The sequence below is a fragment of the Poecilia formosa genome, unplaced genomic scaffold, assembly GCF_000485575.1.
Source record: "Poecilia formosa unplaced genomic scaffold, Poecilia_formosa-5.1.2 Scaffold44, whole genome shotgun sequence".
Classification (NCBI taxonomy): Eukaryota; Metazoa; Chordata; class Actinopteri; order Cyprinodontiformes; family Poeciliidae; genus Poecilia; species Poecilia formosa.
The window spans coordinates 2,950,452-2,963,911 of record NW_006799983.1 but is presented as its reverse complement, the minus strand read 5'-3'; the positions used below and the strand labels follow the sequence as shown (position 1 = coordinate 2,963,911).

The following is a 13,460-nucleotide window of genomic DNA, read 5'->3' as shown; positions in this document are numbered from 1 at the left end:
GACTGATTTGATGGGGTTCGCCGAGGACCCCTCCGGGGAATCGTCACCTTAACGTGGTGGAGGGGTTTGAGTACTCCAGTGATCCTGATGGCTATTATTATCTTATTTTATCGTATTTTGTTTTAACTTTTGCCATTAGAGACCCAATAGTTTCTAATGGCAAAGATGGCTTCAGGGGAGGGGTCAACCAAGAACGATTCAAATACTGTTTTCCCAATCAAATAAGAAGCTTTCAGCAGATATTTTGTTTAATTTTTCAGAAGGTTTATTACCATTTCTTCTTTTCCTCTTCACAATGAAAGTAATAAAACAAAGTTATTTGTTGAGCTAGGAGTCTTAGTTAATTGTGAGATATAGCAGTTGTTTTCTAAGTCTTTATGTAAAAGGTGGAATGAAGGAGGGAGGGAGAAGAAACTCAGAACATCAGTGAACGGTCCTTCTTGTGCATCTGTGCTGTCAGAGACTCTCTTGCAGAGACAAAGGAGGTTAAGACTTAGGAGGCTGGACTCTCTCACCCATCTACTCCCTCAGCTCTGACAGCTCTCCCACCGAGGCCCCTGGACACATGGACAGCAATTCTCCCAGCATACAGTGTGTTAAGTTCTCCTGAATCCCATCTCCTCCATGTGTCTGCTTCCTCTTTTTTCCCGTTCAGTCTCCTAGCCTTGCTTCAGTTTCTCTCCTTGTTTTTCTGTTCTTCCTCTTTTTCTTCTTTCTTTCTCTAATTGGTCTCCTCTGTGTTAGCCTAGACAGGCCTATTCATCATAGCACTATCCTTAGAGACAAACCCTTTGGGAGCAAAGGGGAGATAGACAGAGTCAGACCAGAGGGCGATGGGGTCTGCCGCTTGTCAAGCCACTTCCATCCTCTTTTTTCTCCCGTTTCATCCCTCTCCTCCTCCCTCCCTCGTCTTTCAGCATACAGTAGCGATGTCAGTTTTTTTGTTGAGGGTGGAGGAGGAGGGGGAATGTCGACACATTAGTTAGGCTATTAGTTCAACAAGCTGCTTCCATGCCTGTCAATGGTCCGACATCCATTCACACACACATACATACACACAAACCAAGATCTGACATTTGTAGCATGCAATATCTGTGAGTGAAGGGCTTTGAGTGATGGGCCGAGCAGCAAAAACATGGAAACCCGTGTCGTCACTTCAGACTGCTCAGAGAACCTCAACACAAGCACTTTGATCATGCCCTGCTCATTAGTACAACTGTTTTGTAGCTCTGTGAATTGTGTAAGACAGAGTGATCATGAACACGGATTGTGACGGAAAGGACAATGAGAAACATGTAGAGGTTCATTGTGGGAGGTTCAAAGGCCTTCTGTGAAAAGGTCAAAACAGATTTCTTTTGCTTTATGTGTGTCAGAGATTTTCACTTTATTAGATCTGCTGGCAACTTGACTGTGTGTGTGCTTGCCATGTGAATGGATTTTCAAAATACCTGCATCACTTGCAGAGTCATAAAACACACTATTGGAAGACAAAATAGTAAAGAAAAAAAAATAGAGATACTTTCACAAATTAAAGGTTCCTTTATCACTTTCATCTATTAAAACAACAGGTTCAGTTGTTTCCAGAAGGGGTTAACAGTCCCTCCAGTGTTTTATATGTCTGCCCTGGGGTTTCATTCCAGTGGGATAAACCCAGAGAACCTCAAAAGGGAGGCACCTAAGAAGCATCCTGAGCCTGAACCACTTTAACTGGCTCCATTCGACCACTTACAAAGTTGTTAACTTGGCTAGGCCAGTTGCTCAGGTTGCAAATGTTTGTGGGGATTTATTTGTTTGCATCTTTTATTTGCACACCACAGTGAATTAATAGAAATTAGCCTGTTGTTGCATTGGCAAACTACATTTTTATAATTTATGCTGTACACCAAGATTGCCTTCCGTGCTTATTTTTAACAGAATCAGTATATTACAAACTGGCTACATGGTTGGATAATCCTAATTCTTTTACAATACAAATTACTTAGTGTTCACATTTCTGATTTATGGCCTTATTAACTATCAATGATAAAGCAGGTTAATTTTATCAAGAGAGATTAGATTGTGCCACATCATGTCAAGTTGACAGGTCAGCGTAGAGGGAAGGAAGCTATCAATTAAATAAAATGTCAAAAGTTTGGATACATTTTACTTTTTTCAGATTTTGATACATTTTACAACCACAAATTTGTATATATTTTTGATTTATGGTTTTATTTATTAATGCAAGTTGCAGATAACAATGAAGACCTATTGATGACTATATATTTTTACCTAACACTTAAAAATATTAAGAGTTTCAAGGTGTGTGAATACTTTTGAAAGCAACTGGATATAACATTTGAAACGGATATATCTGATTTTAATACATTTTTTTCGTTCATGAATTTTACATGCAATTTATTGCAAGTGTGACTTCAATACAGTCATAAATGCACTCTATGTTACCCATCGTGCATATTTATGTGCAATTATTTATTTTAAAGACCAACTTATTTATATTGGAGTTCAATTTGCTGTGTCCATTGTCTGCTCAGGATGTAGTTTTTCCTGTGTATTTCATCACATTTTCTGAGTTTCTGTTGTGTTTCACAGATCTGCAAAAAAAAAAAGCATAATGAGCACCATGATTATAGAATGAAGAAAACACATGAAAATTATACCCATCATAAAACTGATTATCAAAATCNTTTGCAGAACTGCAAATGCAAAGAAAGTCATGAATATGTCGTCTCATTTCACTCTTTGTTCCTTTTCCTCTCAGTTATTTGTCGGATTCTTTCTGCTTTGCCTCCTGCTTAATTTATATCTCTTTTTCTAATACATCTTCAGCATCTCTTCCCATTTTCTCTCCTGCATGAGGTCCTCTTCGCTAATCATCTCAAGCCCAATTATACTGAGTTGGACCCGCACCTCCTCTCTACAGGGGCTCAGGAGGGCCAAAATATACAGACGCTGACTGACGTTAATTTGCATGACTTCTTGGCCTCCATAAGTACCGCTGTTGTCTGTCTTTGGCTGTTTCATGGGAAGCCATGTGAGGGGGGAGATGAAAGGAGGAGAAGAGGTAAAAGGTGTTAGCTGTTATGTAATCTGAACCTACAACAGGAGCGCACAGAGAGCAGAGGGTGTCCTACTGCTTTAAACAAGTTCCAAATTAGTGAGACGATTTATATGACAAATGATACACCAGCTCACACTGACATTGTTTGTGAATATTTGGACAAACCACTGAGGACGATTCTCTCTAAAAAACATGGGCATCTGCAACAGAAAGGTTGAAAATGAAAATAATGTCATGGCTCAGGCTGCAGGTTGATTGTAATGTTTCTATGGAAAATAAAGAGAGCTGAACATAAATATCTGAAAACCTTCATGAGCTAAAGCAATGGTATCAATAAGAACAGCATCACATTCTTCCACTATGATTTAAGTGATAAACTCCTGCAGACGATGACAACTTTAGGTTGTTGCTGCCAAACAAGTGAAAGCATCCTTTTCTTACTATGATTCTTTAAAATCTTAGTTTTACATTTCTAATCTTTGTTCTACTCAAAGCATTTTCATAAAAAAAATATCATGTTCCAGATAGAGTAAAATTACGAAACCTGTTCCACTGGTAGCTAGAATTAAATAATTTCACTGAGAATCTTTTTGTAGCAATCTACCCGTCTCTGAAGCCTCCGTCTTTCTTTTGTCAGGAATCTGCATTGTTGAGGCGTGGTCATTCTTCTCTCTGTTCAGGAGCTGCTGGTCTCCACTGGAGGGCAAGCCGGAGATCTGGACCTGCAACTGATGGCTCACAGGGCAGAGCCCGAAGTTGTACCTGTTCTGGTCATCAGCAGGAGGATAAGAGGAGCTGACACTCTTCACCGCGTCGCTGAACTAAATGTGTGAGGTTTAAACAGACTAAACTTTCTTTGAATTGAAGATGTTAGAATGCTGTGCTCCTGATCTGATATGCCTGTAAGATTAGCTATTTTAGAAGACGGTTTCTTCAGTTTGTATTGCTCAATTGCAATAGTTGAATTAAGTGATATTGTCAATATTGCTATAACATTTCTGTCTGTTCAAATATAGTTAAAAAAACAAACACACAACCTCCCACATTGTTGCTTTTTTCCTCTTGATGAACCTTCCCCCCCCATAAAAACAAATTCAGAATGAAATCATTACTTAACAACTTAAGATGAGCTTAAGAACATTTTATTTGTTTGGAGCTTCCCAAGTATTGATTGCTGTTGTAAAAGATGACAAAAACGAACCACATATATGCCAGAGACAACAACAAGGACTATTAAGCTTTTTGTTTTGTTTTTTCCTGGTTGGTGTAACCTTGATGGTTGGAATACAGATAAAGTTAAAAGGTCGTCTTCAGTGTTAATCCTCCACCCTGTGATGCATTCTTCCACACTTTTACAGGGCATCCGTTTGTTGGCAAAGAACCAAAGTAAAGTCACACACACACACACACAGGAGTTGTTTCTGTTTCAGTGATCTGGGCAGACACCCAATCTGCGGACAGCAGCGCCTATGTCTCAAGCTGGGGATGTGCTGTTTTCTGTGTGTGCGGCGTGTTGTTGCCATGTCGTGGCTTGTGTCCTATTATCACCCCTCTCCCACTTCCTTCTCTCCGAAGCACAGACACACACACACACACACACACACCGCCTCTCAAAGACTCGGCCAACAGCCAAGACTGCAGCACCGGGAGGCTAAACTCACTCTGATTTGTGAGGTGACAAAAAGGAGGGAAAGAGATCAACTGTTCACTTTTGTGTGTTGCAAAGAAAAGAACCAACATTTAAGTAAACGCCTAAATGTTGATCAAATAACTCTCTCAGAGCATTTAACTTCCAAAAAATTATTTTTATTCTGAAGGACCAATAAAATTATGGCAAATATTTACAAATAGTTACTTCTCAGTTTCACATTACTGATACATAAATGGAATAATTCACCAACAAACAGTCACTCTGGTGGACAGATGGACAGGTACACAGACTGAGTATGAAGAGATGCATCAAGCAGACTGTAATTCAAAATTTCACAGTAAAAATCAAAGCCAGGAAATTAAATAACCATAATATAACCATGAAAATAGAAAACATAAGCCTTTTAACAAAGTCACCATTTATTTCCGGCTTTCGGGATAAAACCAGTTACTAGTCGGGGGCAAAAAGTAAAACGAGGGTTGTTGAGAAATCAAGTGATATGATATCTTTGGCAAAGTCGCACTGCAGTAAAATACATTCAAATATTAAGACAACACACGACACACAGAGAGAAAAAACACCAAGATTTGTTTGCAACTACTAGAAAATTGAATAAAAAACATACACATTTTCATAAAGAAGCATTTCACTTTTTTCTCAAACCATCCCCTCCAGAATATTCAAAGGCAATACTTCATTTTATGTATCTGTAAGTCTTTTCTGCCCTTTCTTATGTTTTTGTACAAGAATCGAATATTTAAAACAGGCATCACAGGCTTTGGTGAATGTTAACGGATATGTTTTCTTTTAGTTGTGTTTGTATTTTGAAGAAAGGAAAATATTGAAACCAAATTTATTCCTTGTCTTTGCATCACAATGTATTTCTGTATTCCTGTGTTTTTTGTTCATACTTTTTTATTATTATTTTTAGCCAAAAACACAGATAGAAATATCTCCTCAACAGCCTAAATAGGAAGCCATGGACACACACACACACACACATACGCACACAAGCATACACACAAAATCAACATAATATTAAAACAACTCCAGATTGTTACACAAAAGGCCACAGTAAGGTGAGAACTCATGTATCTATTTCTTCTTTTGATTGAAACAGCTGCTTAAGTCAGGTTTTTGTAGGCTGATTCGTGCGCATTAGTTCTCTTCCACAGTTGAATAATATAAAGATGTAGGGAACTCTGTAACGCTTCAGTGTGAGATCTGTCTGAAGCCTAGTTATATCAGCAAGCATGGAACAGATTGTGCCACTAATTGCTGTCAAGATGTGATGCTGAATTCCCCTCTGGTTTGGGATTCATATTGAGATACAGTCGAGCAGTGCACACTTGGTGGAAAATCATAATTTAAAAAAAACAAAAAAAAAACAACCTGATTTGCATTTATTTCTGCCTCTGATTTGACTTGGAGCTGGATTCAAAATAACGGATGTTATCTATTTTAGAGAAGACTGAATTCAGGGCTGGATTTTTGTTTGTTTGATCTGAAGCAGGTTTTGAATGTTTTCTTTTTTTTTAACCCTCTTACAGAGATGTAAAAAAGTATTAGACCCCTTACAGATTTAGACTGCTTTTGCTTTTTCGTCACACTTAAATATTTCAAGAATTTTTTTATACAAACATAACTTGAATAAAAATAAAAAGAAGTTTTTTGTTAAATCACAAGTTAATCGTTTTAGCCACATTTTTTGTCCTTTCACTAGCCAAGCTCAAATGCTTAAACAGAACCTGAAAGCCAACAGGAAGTCGGCTAAAAGAACCCCAAAAGCCAACTTCTATCCAAACAAACTTTACTTGCCAAAAAGTCTAGTTAGTATGAAGTGGTGCGTACTTTAACAATGTGTTTATGTTGGAAAACCCACCAATGGGGCTGAATTAGAACAGAGATTAGTGGGCTATGCTTCCTCCACTGAGATGTAAAAAAACTCAGTGTCAGATATCCCAAACGCTTGAAGGTATGGTGAAACCAGTTCTGAGGTTTTGCCATTTTGGATTGCTTTTTTTTCTCCTCCATTAATAATTAAACTACTTTTTGTTTTAATTGACGTCATCTTTTTATGATCTGAAATATAAATACGTCAAAAAATAAATAAATGAAAAGCAGAAACAGGAAATCTGTAAAGGAGGAAATTATTTTTTATAGCACTGCAAGGGGGAAGATCTGATCTAAAAGATTGCTCAGATTTTTAACAGAGCTGTCTGATGAAACAAGGAGAGCTTTTTAAGAAAGCTGGCATGCTTGAAATCACCACACAGTTCTGTGATACCTTATCCTGGTGGTGTGGCAGTCCTACAGGAGGACAGCAGAGAAGTGAAGTGAGGAAGATGAGCGCATGAGATATGATGAGATTAGGGCCGAGGAATTCGGGGGTTGGGGGGGGGGGCAGGGAGAGGAGAAACGGGACGAGCTTGTGATGGCACAGCAGGTTTGGGCTCACCTGGGGAACGCAGGGGAACAAGAGGAGGGGCGATCACCACTTTGCAGAGGACAAAGGGAGGGAGAGAGTGCGTCTATACTAATATTTCTATAAGCATGTGTGCGTGCGTGTGTGTGGCCTCTGCCCGCCACGCTTTCTACAGACACTACCACCCGCAATGACAAGTCTCCCAGTCAATGTCACAGCTGCAAATCAAAACCACTGCTGGTCAGAGACAATCCTTTCTCTCCCCATGTGAACCCATTGGGTCAAAGCTGTGGCAGGAGACGCTGTTTCACTACGAGACGCAGAGTTAACAAATAATCCTGTTAATGCATCGCCAGCTGATTCTTTGCTGCAAAAGGAAACAGGCGCCAAGTTTAGCTTGTTTGAAGCCGTCGCCCCATAAACGTGTGAATGTAAATATTTTTGATTAACTGGCTGGGTTGCATCTTTTGTGTGGGTTAGATTTGTATCTGAAAAGAAGCGGGTGTTTTTACCTGTGTGGCATCCATTTCTAATGTTTTATTCAGCATTTCTTGAATGTGAACATTTCAGTCACAGATCCAGGTCAAACCCTCTGTCTATAAGGAAATATTCATAGAAATATTATAACTCTTGATAAGTTTACATTGTGTTCCTGCGCCATTGTACAAATCTGCACACGATATTAGTACTTGTTCTCCTCTTGCAAGACAGCATTCTACAGTATTTGGGGTGACCTGCCCTCATTTTACATACAATACATAAATATTTCATTTGAAACAGTCTGGGTTGAATGTTAAAGGCTTGTTCACAGTTTCTGATTGTTTTCATTAGGATCATTAAGATGACAGACTTTTTGTGAAGTGATTTGATGCTGATTGACATCTGAAGAAATTAGAGTTTTGCTAGTAAAGACTTTAGCTGACTTAAATATTTCTTTAAGCTGTTAAGATATATAAAAAAAGGCATTTAATATGAGATAACTTCATCTTTGTGGGCTACATTGACAGCTTCTGAACGTTCTAGTGTAAAAGTAAGCGGAGTGCAGCTGATACAGCTATTGATTCACTGATTGATCTGCTCTCAGGTCTACATCAAGACAGCTGCCTGATGTTTACAAAAGTGCACATCTTGGCAACTTTATCAAAACAGACAAGGGAACATTAAGTTTTAAGTCAGGAGTGAAAGCGGTTAAAATACTGACAAATAAGCAATTAAAATTTTTCTGAGCAATACGCTGCCATGTATTTCTAGAGATGGTAAAAGAGAATGACGTTTAGCAGGTCTGTGATTGAAAACACACATTCATTTCCCTCATCTAGGACTCAGACTGTGGTAGATCAGTTGTAGGCGTGGAAGGTGAAGCTTTATGTCGCTGTCAAGAGGTTTGTTTGAATTTACAAATGCAGATGTCAAGAGTATTTTAATAGATATAAGAGACGGTGAGGCCAATTTTAGTTTTAGCGTCTCACGTTCAGTAAGGGGGATGTCGACATATATAAAACCAAAGGCACTGTCCTTGTTTTCAGCTGGTGTGGTTCAGTAATGCCTCAGAAGAACTGAGAGAAAAAGACAGAAAAAAGGAAAGCCAATAGCTGAGATGTGGGCCAGCAGGTCAGCTAGTCCGCTGCCACAGAACTCTTCTTTAGCGATGTAGATCAAGAACTTTTACAAATGTAAAATGATCAAATCTAATACTATTTAAAACAAAAAGATCAAAGAAAGGGTACAATTTTAAAATGATCTTGCTTAGCAGAGGTTCGTAAACCTCTGTTTTGTTCCCCACTGCAGATTTGGTGTTTACTAAAACTGCACAGCAGCAATGATGAACTATAGCGAGCCAACCATGATAAAGAAAGGAAACCAAGGATTTTGTAAACACTTGCAGATAACAGCCAAAACCACAGCGAGTGGCTTTCAGCTGTTTGCTGTTTTCATGAGTAAAACTTGTACTCTGAAATTTGAACGGGAATAAATAAAATGGTTTTCTGTTTCACTGATTTCTTTAAATCTTGCGAACAAGGAAGATGTTGCCCTCACCCTCTGACATGTGTGAAGAACAACACACTGATTTCAGATCAACGCCAGAAGGCAAGTCTATCCTATTCTAAACGTGATGGGTAAGGCCTCAACCCTGGTGTCAAGCAATTGTCGCAGCGCAGAAGTGATGTAGGGAATAAAGCAAAGTCAACTTGAAAGAAAAGGAGAAACCTTTCACGGATTTTTTCATAAAAACAAAGCTTTATAGGAGTTCTTTCAGTATCTCAAACAACACAAGCAGTCAGAAAGAAGGGGAGAAGAACTCGATAAAAACAGTGATTTGAGTCTCTTTGTGCTTTTGTCAGCCAATCCACAAGGGGGAGCCATCTTTGGGGAGTTTTAAAAAAAAGTAATCGACAGCACAGGAGAACCAGAGAGAGAGAAAACAAGGGTTGATTTCTGGTTCTTGATCCGAACATTTGCAGGAGACACCTCTGTCGATTGGTGCCAGGCAACAAACTATAAACAGGAAAATCTCAGTTTGATCACATTTATAAACAGAGACTTCTTATTGTTACTGAAGGTTTTTCAGATTTCATTATTAACTGCATCGTCATCCACATCATATTATCACTATTCTAGCACATGACACGATCATAAATCACAACAAGTGTTTACTCTCCCCCAGGAGTGCAGCGCAGAAAAGCCTCTGAATATATTACTCTGTGTCTCCTCCATGATAAATAGCTCTTGAACAGGACTACAAAATCTTTGCTGGGGAGCTAGGATAGCACCTTAATGTACAGTGACAACAATAGGTGGAAAAGCTTTTGGTTTCTTTGAACAGTTCATATAGTGGAGGGCTCAGATTTTAGGTTGTGCTTTACTGAAATTCATGTATAGTGCTATGAGAAAATATTTGCCTCTTTGCAGATGTCTTATGCTTCTGCTATGGTGTCACACCTTAATGTTTCATATCATCAAACATTTTCTCATCTGATTTAAGTACAGACACAGAAATCCTCAGAGATAGTTTCCACTTTTCTTCAAACCAGTCCAGAAAATGTTTCCCTAAATTCCCAGGAAAAATCAAGATGCCTCGCCGGCCTTTGGGTTTTTTTTTTTTTTTTATTACAATTTCGCCACTGACTCTTACTGAGGCAAGCCAGGCCTGCAGAAATTGTTCTGGTTTTTTGGGGGGACCTTATGGTTATGGATGAACGTGTGAGTAATTTTAGAAGGCTGTCCACTCCTGCGAAAGTTCATAAGTGTTGGATGTTTTCTGAATTTGTCAACTGTCCGAAAGACTTATAAAATTATGTTGTGGCTCTGGTCAGACTGAGAGTTGTCAATAACTTTGTCTCTTATCTGTTACTTTTGCTTTACATTGAGGTGTGATTGGAGAATGTCCGATTTCCTGATTTTACAGGTCCAGAGATTTGGCTGATTAAACTGAACCAAAACCAATTTGTTACATCACAGTAAATGTAAAATTAAACGGGGGTTAAATTAAATTGCGAAGCTGGTTTTGATGGCTTTCTTCTCCTCAATAAATACATTTGTCGTTTAGAAAGAAAGAAGCAGAAGACATCTGTAAAGGGTAAACACTGTAGCTGTCTGATGTCATTTGCACCACTTAAATTCAAGCATGGATCTGAAGGCATGGATAAAATGAGACAGCCTGAAACTTAGAAAACAGACTAATTTTTCACCTGGTTATCTGAAATATTGCAAACAATAAAACAATCACTCAGCATTCTCCTTTCGACCAGATCAAAACTGGGTAAAACATTGGCATTTATGTCAGGAAAAGAAAGAGGTCAGAGGTTATTAAAACTTTAGGTTTTGAATCTATTAAGATCTCTGCAGTGCCTTCACAAGCAAGTTTGATTCTAACCTGTCTGCACGTTCGGTGTACGAAAATGCTGTTGTGCACATGATGTGGGGAAGCTAAGAAATGCTTCTGGTTTACCAGTCAAACAATTTCCAAGCAAGTGAGTGCTTGCCATCTTTGGCATCGGTCGGCCAGTTCTCTAAATATAACCATGTTGTGAGGATGCAGGTTTTATTAGGTAATAGTGCTGATGTCTGCCAAACCCCACCATTAAACAGTGATTATAGGTGATGATGAGCTAATCAGGCTGCACATTTGATACGTTTTTACTGAGTCTTACAACCAGAAAGCTAAAAATAAAATGCCACTTTGGGACACTAACTCCAGCCTCCTGGCCAAACTTTCTTTACAGGGCAAAGTATTGATACCCCTTGAACTTTTTATTTTTTTAATTTTTTTTACATTACAACCTATGAGGATGCTTATCAGTAAAAAACAAAACAAAAAGTAATTTTCTTTTCCTTCACTGTTTGTGGTTGTAACGTAACAGAAAAGGGTATAAATACTATTGCCACACACTTACTTCCTTGTGCTCAGCTGGTATAAAAGGCTCAATTAAAATAAAAAGTAGAGATAGAGGGATGGCAAACTTCTGCCATAAAAAGATGTTACTCATTTAACATTGTGTTTCTAGATCAGTTGTGTTGAAGCCACAGAAAACAAAGTAGAATAAACTCATGGAGGATTTTGGTCTTTCAGATTTATGAGGATTGGATTGTCTTCACTCCACTGCAGCATGGCATAGAAAATTGATTGATGTCAAGTCATAAAAAGTACTGTCTAAGAAGGGATTTGCTCTGATTTGTTCAAATATATAGCAGTCTCGAAGCAAAACAACTAGCTTAACTTCTTGGGTTTCATGAATGGAAAAAAAAAAGTCTGAACATAATGTAGGAGGGTCCAAATTTGTGATGGTACATTTAATAAAATGTTTTCTGTATTTGTACAGTAATGTACAACCAGGCAGTACTGTTTTGAAGCCAAGGTGTGTGTTTGTTGGTTTGGAATCAAATAAAAAGCAAACATCACTGATGTCAAAAGATCTGAAAAACTCCTTCTTGCCTCAGTCCTTGCTCATACAGGCAGGTTTTTACTGAACGGTGCTGGTGCTATCCATTTATTCCTCCCTGGTCTTCCTGCTCTCCATCCTTCTCTTCTTTCTGGAGGGGTCAGTGGCGATCGTAGGCGGAGGCTGTTGCAGTGGCAGCAGGGCCTGCTCCCCGTGACGTTGCACTGTAATAATACGGTGATCCTGCACAGAAACACAGACGTTACATTTCTTTCAACTGTCTGAAACATGAATAATTCAAAATTTAAGAAGAAACTACATAACATTTCATTCAAAGTTTGATATAATATACAGATATATATTTGTAATTTAACGTAAAATGCTTCTTCAGGATACAGTGTGTTGTTTTGCAATGCAGATGAACCAATTTTCTCTTTTTAAATTTGTATATATTCGCAACAAATGCTGTTCAATTTGCTTCTTCGCCATTTTCGTGCAGCTTTTTATCGTTTTTCATGCACTTTACACAAGATCTGACTTGCATAAAAAGGAATGAGAACCACAATACTTTTTCAGAAGCTAAAATATAAGATATATACAATAAAATAAGATTAAGTGTGAAATTTAATAATTTTTATCATTATTTATCTCGTCAAGACATCAGAACATTTGACTACCAATAGAAATGAACTGGTACAAAATGGTTGTTTCTGGGTATAAAAGGAAAGGAGGCTGGGATGAAGTGGCAAAGTGTGGGTTCAAAATAAAGAAATGAAGCACAAATTTATTTTTTGACTCAGCAGCAATTCACAAATATCAGTAAAGAGAAAAACAAGGTCGTACTTTGGCAGTGTAAAAAGTTAAGCATAGTAAAAAGAAAATTAAGCCTCAATTATATGTCAGTTCTAAGATTTTTATTGAATAACTGATCTGGTCTTCACAACAGATTCTACAAAGACATTATTAAACAAAATAATACAATTTAAATGGGGTGTACTCACTTTTTCACTATGAATTTATACTGATCAAAAAGCAAAAAAGTAATTTATTTTCATAATTTATCTTTTTTTCTTATCTATTAGTAATCGGTTTGTGTGATATAGTGACATAATATAGTGACATCTACTGACAAAATCCTCAAACTGCATGTAACTTATAATGTAAAACAAAAAAGAATAATTTTTAATTTGCCCCTGTGTTTTAAATAACTTGTCTTGCTGAAAGATCTCTTGTTCAGTGCAAAGGTATTATTATTAACAGATCCTTATTATTAACAGATCTTTATTATTAACAGATCTTTAATATTAACAGATCCCTGTATTTCAAAGAATTCACAATGCTGTACACTTAGTCAAGCTTTCCAGGGCATTTAGAAGAGATGTTGTCCTATTTCATTTAATTTTTTTAAAAATAATTTCTCTTCAAGTGGAATTTTTCCTCCAACTG

The 13,460-nt window shown here is 37.8% G+C and overlaps 1 protein-coding gene and 1 long non-coding RNA gene across 4 annotated transcripts in view; one reads left to right on the top strand and one right to left on the bottom strand.

Annotated features, from left to right (window-relative positions):
- Positions 1–348: 348 nt before the first annotated feature.
- LOC107836212 (uncharacterized) lies at positions 349–6,086 on the top strand. The gene is made up of 2 exons (XR_001662079.1): positions 349–591; positions 3,739–6,086. It is a non-coding gene; the product is annotated as an uncharacterized LOC107836212 (long non-coding RNA).
- Positions 6,087–6,797: 711 nt separating this feature from the next.
- pax5 (paired box 5) overlaps positions 6,798–13,460 on the bottom strand; it is a 58,985-nt gene continuing 52,322 nt past the window's right edge. For all 3 annotated transcript variants that reach the window (XM_007551944.2, XM_016671440.1, XM_016671439.1), the window contains exon 11: positions 6,798–12,257. In XM_007551944.2, coding sequence (XP_007552006.1) covers positions 12,175–12,257 — 83 coding nt within the window. In that variant the 3' untranslated portion in view covers positions 6,798–12,174. The remainder of the gene's footprint in view (positions 12,258–13,460) is intronic.